The sequence below is a fragment of the Gopherus evgoodei genome, chromosome 8, assembly GCF_007399415.2.
Source record: "Gopherus evgoodei ecotype Sinaloan lineage chromosome 8, rGopEvg1_v1.p, whole genome shotgun sequence".
NCBI lineage: Eukaryota > Metazoa > Chordata > Testudines > Testudinidae > Gopherus > Gopherus evgoodei.
The window spans coordinates 8,411,176-8,433,496 of record NC_044329.1 but is presented as its reverse complement, the minus strand read 5'-3'; the positions used below and the strand labels follow the sequence as shown (position 1 = coordinate 8,433,496).

General features: G+C 40.1%; 1 protein-coding gene across 3 annotated transcripts in view; it reads right to left on the bottom strand.

Moving 5' to 3' along the window:
• Positions 1–259: 259 nt before the first annotated feature.
• ADAMTS2 (ADAM metallopeptidase with thrombospondin type 1 motif 2) overlaps positions 260–22,321 on the bottom strand; it is a 402,877-nt gene continuing 380,815 nt past the window's right edge. For all 3 annotated transcript variants that reach the window (XM_030573537.1, XM_030573536.1, XM_030573538.1), the window contains 6 exons: positions 20,817–20,976; positions 19,129–19,261; positions 14,327–14,534; positions 12,885–13,014; positions 11,708–11,797; positions 260–6,814 (listed from right to left, as the gene is read on the bottom strand). In XM_030573537.1, the coding sequence (XP_030429397.1) occupies positions 6,354–6,814; positions 11,708–11,797; positions 12,885–13,014; positions 14,327–14,534; positions 19,129–19,261; positions 20,817–20,976 (1,182 nt within the window). In that variant the 3' untranslated portion in view covers positions 260–6,353. The remainder of the gene's footprint in view (positions 6,815–11,707; positions 11,798–12,884; positions 13,015–14,326; positions 14,535–19,128; positions 19,262–20,816; positions 20,977–22,321) is intronic.

Sequence of the window (22,321 nt, the reverse complement as noted above, 5' to 3'; positions counted from 1 at the left end):
TGAGGGTCTGCTAGCCCAGACCAAACACTAACAATGTGTTTGTGCTCAGGATTTCTGCAGCAACCCCATCCTGATCAGAGTGAACTAAACATAGCATCTAGGAAAGGAAACAGACACTCACTGGAGTCTGAAACCACCTGTTTCCTCAGTACACTCACATCCAATGTTTCTTTGGACACAATGAGTCAGCAAAGGGAAAAGTTCAACACTTTTGCAAAAGAACACAGATCTTTGAACTTTAATAAATTATAAAAGTAAAAGTTCTAATTTGTATATACATTTTAATATACAAAAAATGGCTATTCATTGCAATTGCTGTGAAGACGTATGTATTGTAATTGAATGGCAGTGCCATACAGTTATTCAGATGAACATAGCTAATACTGTGCATTGTAGGTGATTATATAAAATATTAAATGCATTATATAATAAAGTAAATCATACAGCCCCTTTGAGTACTAGTAAAGCACCATTTATAGACTGTTCAAATATCTTAAAGCATTTTAAGTGAGTACTGAGAGAATCTAAATATTGAATGGAAGGTGTTAAAATCAGGACTGGTGAGTGAATACCATGGATTACAGGAATTCTAAAGGGAATATTAGGTGAGTTAAAAATGGGAGTTGATTGGAGACAAAGGAAATATGGTTAATTTTTAGGGTCTCTTTAAGATACTGAGCAAAGAAAGATTAATTTAGAAAGTTGATCGGCTTGCATTCAAAATCTGGATGTATTAATTTGGTGGTTGGATTTAATGGGCGTGGTGCTGGGCCCCTAAACCCTTAATCTCCATGACTATATGAATACCTACCAGGAAATCCTCTCTCTTAAGGGAGAACGCTGTTTCAGCTTTCAGATCAGACAGCCAGTGGCCACTACATAAATAGTAGATCTACAACTAAATAGATTCCTTTCTTTTATTTCTGGGTATTGTGTTAAATTGGTACCCTGGGGTTGGGAGGCATCAAAAGCTACTGCCTAGGCGATGGTTAAACATTTAAAGACCATGTAATAAAATTGTTTTTGCCCAGTTTATAGCTATGCTACTAAAAGTAGCCGTGCAAGAGGAAGCTGCGGTCCGAAGTTTAACAGGCCTGTAAACAATTCATATATTCCACCACATAAAAAGGAACAAAAGCAACTGTGAGCCAGACCCCAATTACTGCTTCATGTTGGTTACTCTTAACCTGAGTGGCCCAAATCCTGAAAGGTATTTAGGTTTTTCACTTCTCTGTGAACTGGAAATACTATGGTCAGTTTAAAGGAATGCAGTTCTTATGGTTTAGGGTAAGATTCTTTCTCATATGGAAATATTGTAAAGAGAAAGTGGCAAACCCTCATTGGCCAGTATCTTACCCTGCTGAACAACATGGACTGAAGAGTTTGATTTGTGTTCAGATGTCACTGACTTCATGGGGGGGGGGGAAGCCTAAGGTGGAAAAGCAACCCACTGGAATTAAAATAGTCAAAAATAAAGCAAGAAGGCAGAGTGAAAGCTCAATACAGACAGCTGAAAACGGAAAGAGTTCTAGGTCAGTGGAAAGACACCTGTTAACTTTTGTGGGCATGGCTCAGTCAGGCCCCTAATGAATACCCTATGTATACTGGTACCAGCCTTGCTTTCTGTGGAGTGTTCTGTTTCTCCTATACAGGATGGGCTTCCCTGGAGCTTGGTACATGATTTTAAGAACTGAATCATTCTTGGGACAGGGGAAAGTGTTGAAGTGCCAAACTATTTCTGAACTCTGAACGAGCTTTGAAACTCAAAATGCAGCTCGTGAGGTTGACAAAAGTTTCATCTCCAGAGGGTTTGGCCCTGGCTCTCCTATAGTTCTAACATAAGGCAGAATGCATCTAGTCATTTGCTGCTATGCAAAACATGGGTGCAGGGTAGAGCTGTGTGAAATGATACAGAAAAGCAGACACGCCCTCCCCCCTGCAAATTTACTGTTTCCTAGGGTGGGATGGTTCAGTGAAAATGTGGTTTTTCTGTTAGATTCTAACCCACAGCATTCCACCCGCTCTATGGAGGTAATGGGAAAATTGTAGGGCAACCTTTGAGTTGTGGGTTTTTTGTCATGTATTTCTTCCTGGCTACCCTGGCTTGCTAAACCTATTCCATGCATTCAGGAGCAGCAGCAACCATTTAAATGTGTTCTCTCCTGGTTCTATGTGAAGAAGGAAATATGACCCCAGAAGGTGCCAGAGGACAGTACAGGGTTGTTATCCATCAAAGCGACCAAATGAATTTTGCAAGCATCTATCAACTCCTCCCCGCATGAGGAGTCCATGGCAACACTTAAGGATGCAGAGAAGGGGGTAGAGAGAAAGGGGTCACATGGCCTGATGGAGGGAAAATAATTCTGGGGAAGTGGAGACTTAGAGTCTGGTGGCTACCTGCCTAGCTCCAAAACCTTCAAGGTTTCCCCACACATAGGTTTGTCTAGTTTACTGTGTGACTGGACATGCTGTTTGGCTATGTTGGGGGGGGGGTCCCTGTTTATTGCATTGCCCTCATAGACCGAAAGTTAGGGTGATACAGGGAAAGAGGAGAGTATTCTTTAAGTTGAACTATCACAATAGAGCAGGGGAAACACGAAAAGCATAAAATAGCGCTCATTCCTACAAGCTGTGAAGTCAAACCTACCCTGCTTTCTCCTGCATCTAGATTTTATGCATAGCAGCTGAACAGGGGCTGTTTTAGCTAAGACTTTCTGAGATAAAAGTTGCCCAATTTTTTCTTTTTGGAGCCCATGACTTCACTTCCATATTTTATGCAAGTGACATGGCAGCCTCTGAACCAGACTGTGAGGGTCTGCCAGATAAACTTGTTAGCTGCACTGAAACCCCCAGGAAAGGCTGCTGCTGCATAATGTTACACTCCCACATGCGCAGGCCTGTGCTTGGCTGTGGGCACCGAACAGACAGCACAGGTCACAGTCAGCAATGCTTGGGAGCACACAGGAAAAACAAAGAGAGGTCGTCTGTCTCGTCTATTTATCTGTCGTCTCATGGCAGGATCTTTCTGTGCAGTGCCTAGTACAAGTGTGTGTGGGGGATTCTTGGTTGATCCTTAGGCAACAATGTAACAAACATGATTAATAATAACTTTGTGCCTCTGTTACAGGTGCTGGCATCTCCTTTGATAGCACAAGGGGCTAAGCTTGCAGTGCTGTGCCAAATATTAATATATCTATTGGGGCTGCATCTGAGGTGCTCCAAACTCATCCTCTGTATGAGCCAGGACCACAGCTAGCAACTTCACCACTTTCTGAGCATGTAGCATAAAATCTCAAGCCTTAGCTAAGCTAAAGTAGCACTGGAATCATGAAAACTCACCCAACTATCTTCAGCCAGCAGCTGCACCTACAGCTTCTTCCTTTTCCTCTTCTCTGCACTGCCTATCTTCTTTCCTACTTCTCTTCTCCATCACAAACAGCATGGGGGGTGGGGTACACCCTGCTACATGCAAACAATATTTTCCTACTATCTCTTCTGCCCTTTCTCTTCCTTGCCAAAACAGGTAGTTGTCCCATTTCTGCTGAAGGTTTTGGCAGACTGTATGCATTTGGGGATTGTAGAAGATGGCACTGTGCATCAAATGTGGAACTGTTTGATACTAAGCTGGGGGAGGAGGGATAGCTCAGTGGTTTGAGCATTAGCCTACTAAACCCAGGGTTGTGAGTTCAATCGTTGAGGGGGCCACTTAGGGATCTAGGACAAAATCAGTACTTGGTCCTGCTAGGCAGGGGTCTAGACTCCATGAACTTTTGGGGTCCCTTCCCATTCTATGAGATAGGTAGATCTTCAAGACAGCTCTTCCCTTCTCTGAGTTCTTATCTTCACCTAAGCCATTAATTCAACCAACTGACTGACCACATACACCAACCTGGCCTGCGTTAGTGTACAATCTGGACCTTTAATTTTATTTTTTAGAACCAAAAAGAAACCCCTGCTTTAGTGGAACGTTCTCCCACCAGCCACAAGAGAAGAGTCATTGTAGGAAAAGAATGGAAAAGGTTGTGTAAGTACAGTGTATATGGGGAGAGTGTGGATCTTTGTCTCCCTTTAGCAATTAGCCCCTTTAAAGAGGTTTCAGAGTCTGCTAATGCATCGTAGCTCCTTGAGTCTCTCTGGCTTGATCTAATACTTTGAAACCTGAGAGCACAGGGATGTTACAAGAGTCTTTACCTATATCAAGCCCTGATGTAACTTTAGGCTGTTCTGTATGCCCCTATCACTTCAGAAGCATTACTTTGAATTGACCTCCATATCATTCTGTGAGGAAGTGAAGCTGATGGCATTACAACAGGGATAAAATTGGCCCCTTCTCTACTACTTTGTCTAACATTGTTTATAAATTATTTTTGTTAACCCTTGGCTTTTGTCCTTTCAACAATTTCTGGGCATAGATTCAGCTGCTGGTTTCAATAATTCAGTGCACTCAGGGATACTATTAGCGCTGTCTCTTTCCAATCTAAACTGGGACACTGCAATGGAAGCTAGGTGACCCATTCACTCACAACATTTAAAAGCAGCACTGGGGGCCCCATCATGGACAGCAGAAAGTCAGTTGTGGTTTGCTTTTCAGTGAGGGCCCGGCTGCAAGGTTCAACATTGCTTCAGCTGCAACTAAGCTATGTAACATCTTATATGCATTGGGAATTTAGCATATGCCCAAACTAGCTGTGCAACTGAGAAGATACAAGGTAATGGTCTCACTTCAAGATCAAAAACTTGAATTGAGAGCATTTTGCCACCTCTCAATTGCCTTTTCTACGTGAACTGGCAGTATCAAAGTGGCCCTAATCCCTGCCTGTCTTTTCTATATGAAATGACAGTTTCAAAGAGACCTTATCCCCTGGAAAATATTAACAAGCTTGAGCAGACATGGGAAAGTCAACGCAGTAGGCAAGAGCAAAATTAACAAACCTCACACCCACAAAGATTTTAATTCCTACTCCTACAAAATTCCAGGGTTTGCAAAACCCACAGAAGTCAATGGGAGCCTTTCCACTGAGCGTAGTGGTCTTTGGCTCAAATGCTCAGTACCTACTATTCACATTAGTTATCCTGTAAGTCGGCTGGTAGCATCCTTGCATTTGAAAGCAGGCAGGCCTCACCAAAAGGTACAAACCACCAAGTTGAATGTGTCTTCTGCCTACCAGCCATCCAAAATGAGCTATGGAAAATGGTGAGGTTGCTTATATAGGCCCTCAGCTATCAGAAGATATTGCAGGGAAAGGAAGTACTCAAAGGGCTGTCAGGCTACACATCTCTAAGATCTAAGCAAACTTGGTACATGTTTATATATAAGCATGATGAACAATTGTTCACTTCTGCTGCACCAGAGCTGTCCTAAGGAAAGACTGATAATACACATTGTTTTCCTTCAGAATGACATAACATTGTACCATGGAAAATGTTAACACACACAATTACGCTTTCTTCATGAAGCACCAAAGGAAAGGAAAGGAAAAGAGACTCCAGTCATTTTAAGTTAAACAGAATGTGGATAAAATGTAGACCGAAAAGAATGTCAACTAAAACCATTGGGGAGATTGTATTACAGGAGTTTATGAAATAAAGATATTCAAAAGACTAGGACATTGTCAGTCTAAATTGAATAGGTCCAGTCAAATAGTAAATAATTTTTATAGATGCAAATGCTTAGAAAAATGCTTTGAAATTGTTTATGGGAACATGCAAACTACTGATTATCAGTTCTGAACTGAAATTAAATATATGGTTGTACAAAGAATCTCAAATATAAGATCCCAGTTAAGAAAGGTACACGAGTGTCCATGTAAGTGTAGCCATGAGAATAGTTCCATTTAAGGCAGTGGGACTATTTGCATGTTTAAAGTCCTGCATGTTCTTAAATACCTTCCTGAATCTGGAAGTAATTTAGTGTTTGGTTTGATGCAATGCTTCTCTTGATCAACCGACTGTCACTATTAAAGGCATTTGTAGGTAATGGGGTCTGTTCTCCTCCCTGTTCAATGTAACTCCCATTCACATTCCCTGGGAGTTATGCAATGCATTGAGGGGTGAAAAGAGCCCATAATCAATAAACCTGCTGATCTGGGCTAGATAATAGGTTTGTTTGGATTCAGTGAAATACTGTACTGATATTGCACTAGTACGTTATAGCACCCTGTAAACCTAGCCATTGAAATGTTTATACTAGCATTATGAAACGATCTTACATTTCTGTTTGTTTAGGCATTAGGATTTGGCATTTCTGCCATAGCACCACTTTTTTCTTTCTAGTTTTTATGACATGGGCATTACTATGGTGGCGGTAACATCTCTATAAGAGAAAAAAATGTCGTTTGTGCCATATTTCCATTTTAATGTAGCTTACTAATAGTCTCTCTTTTTCTTTTCTCAGCGATCAGCTCCTGAATTCTTTGGTTCTTTGTCCTTTCGTAAGTCAGTCTCCTCCGGGGCATGAGGTTGTGCTGAGCTACTTCATTGTCCAGCCCATCGATTTTATATGACACGTCTACTGCATTAATTTCTGGGGGGTCCTGAGTTGCATTGGAATGGGTGGCGTTTGATTTGGGAACAAGAGGAGGACTAGCAGTAGTCTGAATGACAACCGCCCCAGTAGGAGTAGTAAGGGTAGGTAGGAGATCCTCCTCAATGTCATTCTTATTTAGGTTAGAATCAGTTACATTATCATCCTCTGTTATGTTGTTATACATGTTACAGGACTTGCAACACAGCTTATTGTAACCAGGCATTGAACAGTAACGAGAGAGAACTTCCATGCGACAAAACATGGACCTGTCTCCTTGGCAACGTTCCCCTGAAAGAGAAAAAGAGGAAAGGTAAATAAACAGCATGTGGGGGATGCCTTATTGCAGAAGAGCATTTAAAGTCATATCCTATCAAATTAGCAACAGGCACACTCCGGCTTTGGCAATGGAGGCAGGGTTTGAAATACAAACTGGGCTGGGAATTTGACTAATGGACCCTTTTAATTATAGCAGGTCTAACTGAGACCCTAAATCCTGACACCATCAAACTCTAGGGTGATCAAAGCCAGATCTGAATTTTGCATGTTGGCCTCATCTCTATGATAAATCCAAGCACTCCCCGTCTTTCCCTTACGCTATACTACCACTAAGCTGTGGTGGTGACATACTTCATGACAATGCAGTAGTGAACTCATAAGAACCTTGCTAATGCTATGTTGTTACTCCAGAATTCCACCTTAAGCCTCCAAATAGCTTAAGTCACAAATTATTCTCAGGAGCTCTTTATTCCTTCACTCCTTTTATATGCTGTTATGCAGAGTAACAGTGACTTAACTAAAAACAAGGAGGGATTAAAGTGTAAAAGACCACTAATCTCAGCCCTGGGCTTACTTTTATATGCACATCGCTGAGCTTCAAAAAACAGTAGCCTTGTCTGAGGCTGTGTATAGCTTCTAATTTAAAATAATTGATATGAAAGTCAATGCTCAGCTGTCTAGCTTTCAGTCTGAATGTGGTGGCATTTCCTAAATGGTTATCTTGCCTGAGAGAACTGTGAAGACTTTGGAGCAAACCTTGTCTGCCTTTAAGGAGGAACTTGGAATCTGGTGAGCTTTTTACACAAGCGAGGTAGAACTGTGCTAATTGACATTAGTGACGGGGAGACTCCCTGTAAACCCCTGTCTTCTGTAAATCAGGGAATGAAGATACCTAATCAAGATTAAACCAGGATAATTAATAGATGTTAAGGCCCAAAGGGATTATTTAGATCATCTAGTCTGAATGAGTCACAATGAATGCAGTGGGCCAGATCCTGGGGTCAATGAACTCTGTGTGGCAAAGTTTAGGATTAGGGGGGTTAGCCATCTTCTTATTCTAGAGCATTTATCCAAGTCTAGTCAGAAACTACTAAAATCCTTGTCTCCCGACCTAGGGCAGACTGGCTGGGGTGCAATCTTCAATCAGTAGTTGGGGAGTGGAAGCGAAGAAGGCTAGGACTTTCCACCTGTTTCTCTTTTACCCACAGCAGGGCTGTCCAGGGGGTGGGGGGGGAGTTGGGCAATTTGCCCCAGGCCCCGCAGGGGCCCCCAGGAGACTTTTTCAGGGTCCTTCACTCTCTCCAGAAGCCCCGGAAAACTCTCACGGGGCCTGGGCCCCCGGAGCTTCTTCTGCTCCGGGTCTTCGGTGGCAGGGGGTCCTTCCGTTCTGGGACCTGCCGCCGAAGGGCCCCAAAGAGCCATGGCGGGGACTCCCTGCCACCGAATTACCGCCGAAGACTGGGCTGCACTTCGGCGGCGGGTCCCGCTTCGACAGTAATTCGGCAGCAGGGGGCCCCAGGGGACTTCAGTGGCAGGTCCCAGAGTGGAAGGACCCCCCGCCGCTGAATTACCGCCAAAGCAGGGGCCCCCCACCGCCAAAGACCCCAGGCCCCCAGAATCCTCTGGGTGGCCCTGACCCACAGAGGAGTCACTGTGCGCTGTCTGTCCCCGTGCATGGACAGGGTGACTGTTGCCTTGCCTAGAACCAGGAGGTACTGGAGCACTGCAGCAAACAGAATTACATTAATTCCTGCCACGCAAATAAACCCAGACTGGGGAAAGTGCTGAGGAAGAAGGTAGGTTAGAATGACACTTTGAATCATGACAAGTTATTTTCTCAGTAGCTACAATGCTGACTGTCACTTTATAAGCCCCAGGGCCCTCTTCTGCAGTAACCCAGGAGCCAGCTGTAGGTGAAAGTTCCTGCATTATCTTGGGAACACAATCATACCTATTGACTAGTAATGATAATAGAAGTTGTTGTGAACTCTTATATGACAAGATATATCATTTCAAATACTTGTCTTAATTCACAGTATACCTCATTGCAGAATATACATAAAGCCACATATGTTTAGCATTACTGATACCATACTTTGCCACCCTTTTATTTAAGCTCTCAGCAACATTGCAGCAACTTACAGCACCACAGCAGATTCAGAAATATTATGTGAATTTAGAAAGCATAGGTGTCAGCTCTTCATTCATGCTCAGTTACAAATATAGGGAGTTATAGTGTTTAATTGGCAAACATATCAGTCTAGCATATGCTAATAACTAACTATTGCTCTTGCTTTGAAAAGCTAGGGTTGATTGACAAGACAAACTACTGGTCTTTAAACTAACCCATTTATCCATTGATTATTGCATTTTCTGTAGAAAAACAAAAATATGGTTCTTATTTTAATTTGTCAGTTTATTTTCAGATGATAAACTCAGACAACAATCGGAAGGAACTCCTTCCTGGAAATCTGAGAACAGTAACAGAGTTTTGGACAAATTTTCAAAGCAGCTTCAAGCCTGGAGATGTAATTTAGTGTGTGCAAGTTTTTGCATGCAGAAAGTTTTATAGATCGTGTTGAGGCTCCCTTGAACATATTGCCCTATGTGGCTTTAGTACAAGCTTTTCCAAATATACAGTACCTGTTGAATTTTCTGCAAGCTAATATTTAAATTTAGGTTCAAAAGGCACAGCCATTCTTGTCTATATATTATAAGAGTTAATAGATGCCTCTTTAGAAAAATGCCTTTTTTAAAGCAAAAACATGCAGTAATCAAGCATAAAAATTACATGAGAATCAAATTCCAGTAGCTAATAAAAGTTTAGTTTCATATATTTTACATGAATAAATTTCCAAAACCTTGCAACTTATGAAGATCAAAATGAAATGTATATTGTCTTTCCAAACCAAAATAGTCAGATGTGCTGAACTTCTGTTTTATTTGCAGTATGTATGACAGACTGGCAGTATGTCTTCAAATCATCACTAAGAAAAAAATAAGTCAGTTTCAAAGTCACTTTGGTACATATTAAATTGGTCTAATAAAAATATTGGAAAGCAAGATGAATTGGCACATCTTTAATATTAATGTTCAATACATACAAAACACTAATAAAATATCCCTGATAAACCAAAGTGCATATAGACATAGTGCACAATGCCCAGATACCTTTATGGCACCGTTCTCTGTAGCCATCCATATTTTGAAACATCACTAAACATTTGTCTATTTAAAGGTAACAGTCATGAATATATTTATACAGTTAAACACCAATTATTTTACATAACAGTATTCAGTGCCAGGGATGTGTCTTTGCTTTTTCACCTTGTCATGTAAATTATTAACATGTTTCAGGAAATTATCATATTAACAGCAAAATTTAAATATGTGATCACATGATAATGACAAGTTTGAAGTGCTACATTGCTGAAGAGCCAAAGATTTGAAAGTGCCACCTTTCTAAAGGATAGGATCAGTGGAATAAAGTAACAATTTACTGTGTAACTCAAAGACTGCTGTTTAAAAATTGATATGCTTCTACTATTACTTGATGTCACAAATGGTTTTATGCATAGTGAATTCCAAATCTTCAACACAAACACATAAGGTGAAGCAACAATGGCAATTAAATTTTGAAACATTAAATAATGACCATTTCTTTATGAAATGTACATGGACTGTGCAAATTAACCTTTGATTAAATTTACTTCCTTCCTTCCAATAATTTTATCATTCAAGTAAAAATGCTGTTTATGAAGATTAACTCATGGTTCCAGTGTACTGTTTGTATTTAAAGCTGGGTCTGGTACTTAATGCCATTACATTTAAACATTAAGGCATTTTTCTAAAAAAAATTTTTTCTATGCAAAAAAAAAAAAAAAGCAATAAAAATTGAGGTAATTCTGTAGTTGTTCATACTGTTATGTTTGCCAGTTGACACACATATAGAACATACACACACACAATCATACCCATCAAGTCAAACATGCATATGGTGAAAAAAGACCAATGGATGTAATGATCATAAGTAGGTCAATGTTGAGCAACTTGAGACATCATAGTCTATGAAAATATCATATTGCCTCAACTATGTTTAAAAACACCACCACCAATAAATCTTTATAGCTTGGACCACTTACATTTAACAAAAACATAGGAAAAATATACAAAACTCTGGCAAAACTGTATGCAGAAAAAAAGAACCTTGTAGCTTTTGAAAAGAAAATATTCAAAACAGGTAAGAGTTTGAAGAAAGCATACAGCAGAATAGCAGCATTTAAAATATCAACAGAAACTGAGCTACTTGTAATAATAAGCTCTTCACAAAAAACAAACACAGTTATTAAGTTAGGAATAAAGTTGAGCAGCATGGATAAGTAAGCAATGACACTGCAACAGAAACTGGAATGAATTCTTTCATCCAAAAAACTACCCCTGAAAGGAAAACTAGTATGTTATGAGATTCAGAGCCTTTAGATAAAGGAGAACTTTAGCACTACACGGTGTCATCATTGTGATGTGATCACATTCACAATAAGTTCTCAGTTTTGCTATCAAACTGAACATCATGAACCAGTAAGCCTTTTTTCACCATCACCAACCAACAAACAAACTGACTCCAGCTCCCTTTCAGAGGAGTGCAACATACAACATACTGCAGAGATCCTACTTCACACATCTAACAACTCCAAGACCTCCGCCATCATTGGTGCACGAGCTCCAGAGAAGAAAGACACTGCGCACCAAGGGCCCAGTGAGGAAAAAAAGATTCAGCCCAAGGTTTAACTTGGTAAAGTCAAGGGAATTTTCCATAGATAGAGAAGAAAAGAGCAAAAGGCAAAGTCCACATTTGATGTGGCATGCATTTAAGGGCAAAAGCAGAGTTATAAATGGGTCTTTTACTTGAAGATATTTTCTGGATGGGATAATCTCCATCTGGTCTTGACAGCCATTGTATCATATAAGTTTTCTTTGATGGATCAGAAACATTTCCTGGAATAGAGGAAAAAATGTAAGCACAAAATATATTAGCATCAATAGCGGTACTATGTCATAACTGATCAGATTGAGCTGGCTTGAGTGGAAAAAGGAGTAGTGAGTGAGACTAAAATGTTGCTAAGTTGGTATCTTTTAGAATAACTGAAGAGCGATGTCTTTTTTTTCAATTTGCTATTAATTAATAATTTTACTCCCTGGTTTGGAGTGTAATAGCAAACTTGGAAGGAAGACTGAAAAGTACCAGTTTCCAGTAGCAGTATTAATCATGTATTGCAGTCTAAGGGTCATCAGATTTGTGTTTAACAGCTGCACTCTTTAGGATCTTTGGCAGGGTACATATAAGTGATACTTTTCTTAATAAGTCCACAGGCTAACTCCAAGGCCATATTTTTACTTAGTATTCAATAATTGTTGTTCTCAATAGTTGTACTGATGTTTTGCTAATAAATTGTATGATTTTGCTGTTTATCATTTTTAAATGATCTCACAGGCAACATTTGCAAATGGCAAAAAAAACAGTGAGGACAGGAACAGGCTCAGTGGACACAAATATATTATAGCCTTGAAACCTCAAACAAGGTAACTCCTAAAGATGACCTGTGTTGATAGAAGTGACAGGAAGAGAGCAACAGCCCTGAGATATCATTGGTGGAGAGATGGAGCAGGAAGAGGCCCACTTCTGCACAGTGCTGCTTTTAATGGGTACCACCCCACCACACTCTGGCCAATCCCAACACTTCTCAGAATCATTGGCATTGAGCAGGAGCAGTTCCCATAATTCCACCTCAGTGTTCTCTGCGCTTCTGGCCTGCAATATCATAGCAGCTGGATTGGCTAGTGTCCCATATCACTGTGAAATAATGAGGCATAGAAAGTATGCTAGCCACACAGACCACTTACAGGTCCACAATCTCATTGACACTCAAAACCCCTGGCACATATTGCTGAATACAAATTAACCTCTTGCATGCATGTGAATTCAGTTACAGAGGGCTTCACTGTTTAACCATGTTTACTTGCAATAACGTTTTCAAAATTAGCAAAACATGCCAGTCACAACAACAAAGAGCAGAGTGCTTACTAGGGCACAGAGATAGTCTGCAGATCCTCACTGTTTCCGGTTTGTCATCTTTACAATAGCCACTAGCATTGTCTCTAGTCCGGCACAAAACCTGTCGTTCCTGTGTGCCATTTCCACAAGTTACAGAGCACTGGGGAGAAAAATGCACAAATTAGGCCTAGATTCATCTTTTGCACATGATTTATTAGGAATTCTCTTTTTGTCTTGGACCACAGTCCAGCTACGTATGGTACATAATTTGACCTAACCACGTTATCACATTCATACTACAAGAGCATTCACAGAAACCTCCAACCCTGGTGAGAGCCCACTGTGAAAACACGATCCCTCCCTAAAAGAGCTCAAAGTCTAAGCAGTATATGAATAAGACTGTATGACAGCCATCTAGCCACTGCATCTATCCTGAACTGTAGTGCTTACAATTCTTAAGAAAGCCACGAAGAAAAAACCACAATCCTATGGCTCCTGTTGGGCTAAAATCAAATGTTCCTACAGACACAGCTACACTTTGTAAATTGCTTCATGGAGAACCATCATGACAGATAATTTTGATGTATGGTATCTTTTCAACTTGAGTACTTTGACATGTAATGCCACTACGTTACACTTGCATCTCTCCTTCCAGCTGAGGAGCTTAGGGCACTCTACAGACATGAATAGATCAAGCCTCGCAATGCTCCTGGGAAATTGGTAAATCCTTGGCACATGGGGAAACTGAGCACAATGAGGGTAAGTGCACACTTACAAAGTTGCACACTATGTTAGTGGAAGAGCCAGGAATAGGAAGCTTAGCACTCCCAACTCCTGTTACTTTGCTAGAACCATTGGATCTGCTTTGTATGGAAAAAGTAGCACTGGAAGAACAACTAGCCTGAAATCCCTTTTACTCAATACTTGTATCCTTCCCTCATAATGGCTTTTCTTCGTCAAAGATGCCCAATGCCCATTTAATTTCAATGAGGTTGGGTGCCTAACTCTTATAGGCACTTCTAAAAAAAACCCAGCCATGTCCATAAAGGACTTTAAGGAAAAAAGAAAAAGGCACAACACAAATCTATTGTATTATTTTTCTCCGAGCAGTGTCATTTGGTGAAATAATTGAAGTGACAAACAGAAGAGAAATGCTGAAGGGGCCAAGTCCTTTCTTTCTGAACCTGCAACCAAGACCAGAAAGATCTGGCTCATGGGAGCAAAATCAAACAGCATTACTTCTGAACTAATTGCTAGGTGTTTTACTGCTGTCCATATTGCCATTACCCCCACCTAAACTCACTTCTGGGCTGAATTAGCCCTGGTGGATATATTGTGCTCTACACTGGTAAGCAGAAGTTTTCCAGTCAGTGCAGTAGCAGGACAGGACAACTCGCTGAAGACTCCCCCTTCCCTGCTTTATAAAATATTATGAAAAATATGATTGCTAATTACTTCTGATCATTATCTACCTGTGACCAGGGTCCTATCCTCCACTGGGCAGGACAAAGTGCTCGATTGCAAGACCTTCTGCCTTCTGGACGATCATTGTTGCAATATTTGGTATGAACAGAACGATTTGTGTTGTCATGTAGGGGTTGGATACACCGTACAGAACGTACTTGATATCCTGTTTTTCCACAGCTTTTGCTGCAGGGCTCCCAATCTCCTGTAACCCATCTGGTTAATGAAAAACAGGACATGTGAGGTAAAACGCTCTCTCTCATACATTAGTCATGTCAAAAATATTTATTGAACTACAATTCTTAAATTTCAGGATTAGCAGTATGTTGATCTTGATCCCACTCTAGTAAATGAAAGAGGATAAGTAAAAATTACTAAATGTTCTGGGAGGCTGAATTAGCCACAGCACTGAAGCTGACAGTAAGTGGGCTAAATGCATCCAAGCAGTGTCTTCTGCACTGGAAAAATAGTGCAGTATGGGTCCTTCGGTCTGTTAGTGGTAGCACTTAGGGCTATTGTAATTAGGATTGATTTAGGGTGTCTTACCATTCCAAGCAAGCTACTGACAAGAAGGAATTTAGTCGATCAACGTAATATTTTAGATCTAGCAGCAGTTAATACTGTGACAGGTTTGTGTTGTGAATGATCTTGAAGAAATATCAGATAAAACTAACTTTGCATATAGGGGAAGCTAAAGGAATTCTAAATCTCTTGACTAAATCTTGCCATACATATCTCAGATAGGTTATAAAAAGAAAAAGGAACACACACATACATTTTTGAGAATTTCAGAATTTTTTGCACTGTCATAATACAAAATGCATTCCAGATCCAAATTTGTTAGATGATTAATTCTTTAATAAGGAGAAATCACTGTCTATTCTGAAAAATAGCATCGAAAGACTAATGCTCTGGACTTGCACGATGTGAAATTTCATCCGTTGTAGAGTTATTTTTGGTATCTAGAGGTTCAGTACCACCATTTTGAATTCAGTGCTCTCTATCAGTGACAAGACTGTATCCAATTTGTGGTTTTTATCACCATATGTGCAACTGGCAAAAGAGATGTTTTGTCTTTAACATTAAAGATCTAAGCAGGTTGGGGAGAAACATTTATGTACCCATTTCAAAGCTTGCACCTTTCTACTCCTATTGAGGCCCTCCCTACATTCATCTCACAATAACTTATTTTCTTAACTTTTTACTGTGCACCGGATTATTAAATTCTTGCAAGTAGATGGCAGCTCAGCGACAATTATACTGTAGTTCAAAGCATAATGGCCAGAGGCATGAAACCCATTATAATGAAGGTCACATCTCTTCCTACCATACTTCAGTATTGTATTACGTGAGTTCACCTGGGGCACCAGTGTAGTAATGCTTTCTAATTGTTCTTTATTCCTGAGATGAAGGCGTCAATATTACTTCATTTCACTTATTTTGGTTCTAAGCTGGTCCTTTAAGGACTGCATGTAAAAGGGCTGAGATCTGCAAAGGAGACTAAAGGAGTTAGATACCCAATTTGCATGTGGGCACCTAACACTTTTAGGCTCCTTTTGAGACCCTTACAATTAATTCTGTTCACTTTCAGACAGAATAGACCAAACACACAAATCACTGATATGGCTAGGAAAAGAAAAATGTTATTTTTTCTCCCATAATATTATCTCAACATGAATATTTCCACTTAACTTCTCTTTCTTCGGAATTCTCTAATGAGGCCCCTACTCATTACAGGCCCACATTTGGTGGATTTACTATTTCAAAAGTTAAAAAAACAAACAAAACCAACTAGCCCTAAGATAAAGTAGTATTAAGTGGTCGTAGGCTGTGTTGTAGCCTTGTCAGTACCAGGATTAGAAAGACAGGGTGGGTAAGGTAATATCTTTTATTGGACCAGCTTCTGTTGGTGAGAGAGAGCTCTGTGTGGTTCAAAAGTTTCTCTCCCTCACCAACAGAAGTTGGTCCATTAAAAGATATTACCTTTTAGGAGCAACATTAAGGGCCTCCTAAATCCCTGCAGTAATATTTTAAAGAACAGAATATAAACCACTAAGCATCTTGTACTGTACAGAACATGTAGACAGCTTGATTACATGGGGATGTTCATACGGAGACTCTTGTAGGTATACATTCCCTTTCTGATGCAAATGCACACATCCCATTAGTGCTAACACAGGTTGCGTGCATAACCAAGAGGAGAATAATATGTCACGTTTACTTTTCTTTTCTATGTGCTCCTTGTTACAAAAGCTGCTTCTCTTTAGAAAACTGTCTCTAGTAGAATCTAAATTAGAGGCATTGTGGTGAGAACAAAGTAACGCCTCAGGTCCCTTTTCTCCTCCCGTGGGGATTGTGTGGAGGGGCGGGGTGAAGCAGCAAGCTACTGAAGGCCACAAAGGAGGCAGAAGAGTATCTGGGGAAACTATTAGATGGTGGCAGAAAAAAAGAGGGAGAGAGGGAGTGTCAAAAACCTCAGCATCATTTGGGGACTTCTCTGATCCATCTCTGTTGGATCCAGAGCTTACTCCATTTTTAAATACCATCTCCCCACATCATTAGACACCAAGAATATTGCTTTCTATCTACAGGGGAAGCTGTGTGGTATATTTGATGCTTAGCCACAGAGCAGATGAAATTTAGTTTTGCTGATGATGTGGAGTGTTGTTGTAGCCATGTTGGTCCTGGGATATTTGCTAACTATGTAATATTTCTAATACAGTTTTCACAGAACTCTGAGCTCATTCTTACCCGTAGGGAGGTTTCACCCTCTTTCACAATGGCAGAAGACAATCTTGCCACCATACCACTGAGCTCCGTAATGTTCTGTGAAGATCTGATAAGGGTCCCTTGAAATAAATCAATAAATCCCTGTGATGGCAATTTAGGAAATAGTCTTTTAAAAATTACTATTACAGCCCAGCTGATGGGGGGACATTTAGCTATAGATGCACAGAAATCTAGAACGCTGTATTACATTCTGGGCACCATTTTGCAAGAACTAAAGTGACAAAGTGGAAGGAGTGAGGGACTGGAGGAATACTGAAAGATGGGCTAAGTGATGACAAAGTGGGTGCACATGATCATAGTCTACAAATATTTGAGGGATGCAAAAACCAAAAAGAGGGGATATTATTTAGTGTGGTACATGCAGGTACAACTGGCGTAAACTAAATATAAATATAGACTGAAAAATGCCTGAGTTTGAGATGTGCTAGGCAGTGGCAGGGTTCCAGAAGGGAGCTGATGGAAATATCATTACTTGGGACATTTAAAGTTTGTACAAAGCACTGGAAAAGGTGGTGTAGGGAATAATCATGCATTGATCAGGAGATGGACTGGTGATGTCATACATCTCCTCTGTTTTTAACCTCTGATTTTATGAAATTACACAGTAGAGGAGTAAGGCAACAATCCTTGGAGGAAAAGGAAAAGGAAAAGGATCTCTGGGACAACTGAGTTGCAATGGTCCTCCATTAATTGTGAGGGAGCAGCAGCTTACAGTTTTATTCTGTTGGCCTCAGTGCTAAGGAGTCCAATCAAAATCTGCCTCGCCTATGAACGAGAAGGCCCCATTTAGGATTAAAACCACCTTCTAGGTAAGAATGAAGTTACTAGTTTAATTAGGGAGGGGCCCAAACCAAAACCCTGGATCAGAGACTGCGCAAACATTGGGGATTTAGAACCAAGATCCTGATATGAATATTGTAGTTGGCTAATATCTCTATAATGGGCTGAGCCAAAACTCCAGATCCAAGCACCCTTAAATTTGGGGTCTTTGAAATCCGTATCTGAATTTTGTGGCTCATGTGCGTGTGTAATTTAATTTTACTTTCATTTATAGTTCTACTACCTGGAAAGGAGCTCAGAACTGAGTAACAGAAGATTGTAGCTTTACGCAGAGAGTTCTAATTGTGGTCATTAAGTCAGTGCTGGTAAATAAACTTGTTAAACCCTGATCTTTGTTGTGTTGATGGGGCATAGTTTTTTGACTTCTCCTTCTCTGGAGTTTGTCTTTGGAAGGGAGTTACAAAATATTGGCTGGTATTGTCTAGTTATTCATCACACGCATTGGAATCAAGACTCGGTTGCCAGAGATAAAAGCGGTAGATCAACTTACTCCTTACTTGTTGCGGTAGCAACAAGAGAAATATGTGAGTCCTACATGTGACAGGGTTAACTTGCTGCCAGTCAAAAAAGCACCTGTAAAATGTGAATAAATACATCCGTAATAATTGACTATACACAACAACAAGAAGGAAGCACAAATAATAACCTCTTAAAATGCTGTCCTGGGATATCCATGGAAATCAACATAAATGTTTCAGCAAAAACTTGCATGAGCCAAACCATTCCCTTCCCTGACCTTTGCAGCTTTAAAAATATGCTGAGAGTTTTATTGGTGTTTGTATTAGAAATGTATGACATTTCTTCTCTTAAACAACACTCTATATGCTTGCTTTTATATAGTTAAATTCACACACTGTAAAACCAATTTATATGACTGCACTTCTGGTCCAGTGAATATAAGTGTTTGGATCAAGACGGGAGTATTTTTCTGACCCAACCTGTCTCAGAATCAGCAGGATCTGTCATTCCCAGAAATAGTGTTTCTGCAAGCAACACTTTAGCATTGCATAACACTATCTAGGCAATGATGTAAAATAATGGTGAAGGGCTCCTAATCTAAAACAGCCACATGTCAGAGTAGGAAGGTATATGGGGATAGCTGAAAGCACTTCGTTCCAGTTGACCATTAGCATTAACTGGACATGGGCTATGACCAATTCTAAGGGACAGCAAAGCTTACATTGGTTGGGAACATTCCTGCGGATTGCACACTCTGCGAATAGGCTTTGGCTTTTGGATCGTCTCGCAGTATCTCCGATGAACCATCTTGTGGTCTGTCTTCCTCCGGCAACCATATTTCGTAAACTGATTACCTTAAGAAAGATACTACTTTTATCTTCAGCATTTACAATACTTACACACAACTCAGATTGTACTTGTCCATGAAATGGCTAACGGTGTATTTTGAATGGTAGGTGACCATTCTACGGGATTGTAGATTGCATCTGATTAGCATTTACTTTACTCATTACAAGCAGCTACCTATTTAGCACCCAGAACTACCAGTCCTCTTTGTCTTCTCACAACAAAGCTATAATCACAATAAATGACTGACTCTTCTGGAAGCATGCAGAGAAGAGCAATAAAAATAATTATGGGTATGGAATAGGTTCCATATGAGAAGAGATTAAAAAGACACAGGCAGTTCAGTTTAGAAAAGAGATTACTAGGGAGGATATAGATAGATGTCTATAAATCATGAATGGTGTAGAGAAAGCGAATAGGGAAGTGTTATTTATCCCTTCACATAACACAAGAACTAGGCATCTTCCAATGAAATTAATAGGCAGAAGGGTTAAAAGCAACATAAAGAAGTGATTTCTTCACACAACACACAGTCAACCTGTGGAACTCATTGCCAAAGGATATTGTGAAGGCCAGAAGTATAACTAGGTTCAAACAGAATTAGATAAGCTCATGAAGGCTAGGTCTATAATTGTCTATTAGCCAAGATGGGCAAGGACTCAATCCCATATTCCGGGTGTCCCCAAACCCCCAACTGCCAGAATCTGGGACTGGATGACAGGGGATGATCACTTGATAAATTGCCCCACTCTGTTAATTCCCTCTGAAGCATCCGGCACTGGCGACTGTCAGAGACAGGATACTGGGCTAGATGGACCTTTTGTCTGACCCAGAATGACTGTTTTTATGTTTTTAAAGGTGCACCTCTTCGCATTACAAGAGTAAAAGCTTCATCAGTGTCCTCTAAATTTGCACACCTAAAAGAGCAGCCAAACAGCACAGCAGCTGAAACCTCCTATCTCCAGGCAGCACTGGTCACCAGCATTCATCAGGATCAGGGTCTGGTACTCACTGATCCCTAAACTGGAGGCTAAGATCATTGGACACAAAGGATTCAGAATTAATCTGCCAATGGATATGATTTGTGTTATGTGCTTGAAGTTTTGACATACTAGTTTTCATCAGCAGACAGCCAACTCGTATATAATTAGTACAATTTCTCAGTATCAGACAGGGACAAAGACAGAAACTGTCATACCAGATGTGACCAAAGGTCCATCTCAGCCAGATATCCTGTCTCTAGAGCAGTAAGGGATGCTCCAGACAGTTATGGACAATGGACAGATATGGGATAAGCTGCTCAAAGAGGAAGCTTGTCCCTAACCCTATGCTTGTTCAGTTTGTATCCAGAAGCATGGTGGTTAATATTCCTTACACATTTTTTCTAGTCTAATGCAAATATGGATTTTCTTATTCTTTATTTCTAATCCTTTATTTAAATAAATCCTGCTAAGCTCTTGGCCTTATTACTGTCTTGTGGCAATGAATTCCACAGATTAATTGTGTTGTGTAAAAAATAAAAGCCATTTCCTTTCCTCAGTTTTAAATGTGTTCTCTTTTTACCTCCTCCACAGGGTTTTGAACACTGGGACCATTTTTTCAGAGCCCATTCATATGTTACTGAATCATCCTCCAAAACATTGTTGTTATCTACATTTAAGGAGTCTTCATGGATCATGTATTTGTAAGTCAAAGAAACCTTGGCACCACCATGAGGAATCACCTAGTTAGCAAACAAGACAAAATAAAACCTTTAAAAAGCTTATATCAATCTTACAATGACAATCATGACACAAATATAAAAACATCCCCCAAGAGATGTAAATGTTTTAACCCATTAGAGCTGTTCTTGCTGTTAAGTATCTCTGTATCCTTGGAATATAGGGATTCTTACACTGCACGTTTAAATAGACCGTCACTGCTTTGGATTGATTTTTCTTGCCAGCGTTGCATTGACTTTAAAGCGCTAAATTTTTCCATAGCCTATTCTAAAGGAGACAAACATTAGGGTACAATGATAATGGTGATTCTACTAACAACAAAGATTAATAAAAATACAAAGATTAACTGAGTTGCATGAACGCTCTCTAAACCAGTCATGAATTATACAAAGAGACTCCAGCCAGTTCTCCCAGCTCCCAAGCCTTACGCCCCAAAGATATACTATTTTACACTGCTCTAGATCTTTTCTTTAACAGTGCAAGCTCATTAATTAGTTTGCCACTTCATCAAAAGAATAGTGAACATACACCAGCCTTTGTAATCTGAGCAGATTCCCGAAGCACAAAGTTAGATTTTAAGTGATTATAAATGCTAGCATAGAGGTCAAAATTGTTTATATAGGAAATAAAAATAGAATCACAATTTAAATTCTTCAACCTCCCTGGCCACACTATAGCAGGCCTTAAGGTGGCCATCCTGCAGCAAAAAGACTTCAGGACCAGACTTCAAAGAGAAACTGCTGAGCTTCAGTTCATCTGCAAATTTGACACCATCAGCTCAGGATTAAACAAAGACTGTGAATGGCTTGCCAATTACAGAACCAGTTTCTCCTCCCTTGGTTTTCACACCTCAACTGCTAGAACAGGGCCTCATCCTCCCTGATTGAACTACCTCATTATCTCTAGCTTGCCTGCATATATATACCTGCCCCTGGAGATTTCCACTACATGCATCTGATGAAGTGGGTATTCACCCACGAAAGCTCATGCTCCAAAACGTCTGTTAGTCTATAAGGTGCCACAGGACTCTTTGCTGCTTTTAAAGATTAACTAAAACAGGTGGAAAGAATTGTAATAACCTCTGCAATAAACACAACCTTTCTCACGATAGTCTTGCAAGTTCTGTGAATAATAAACTCATTACCTAACCAAGGAATGGAGCTTCCACATAAAAAATGACTTAGAGCCAGCTTCCGCTGTAGTACTAAAGCCAATGGGACCATTCATGGAGTACGTTGCTATTCCACATGAGTGAAGGTATTGAAATCTGGCCCTTAGAGAATGTAATTTTTATTCTTCCAGCAGGCTAGATTTTCAATTGGTTTAGATCAGCACAGCTCCTCTGCC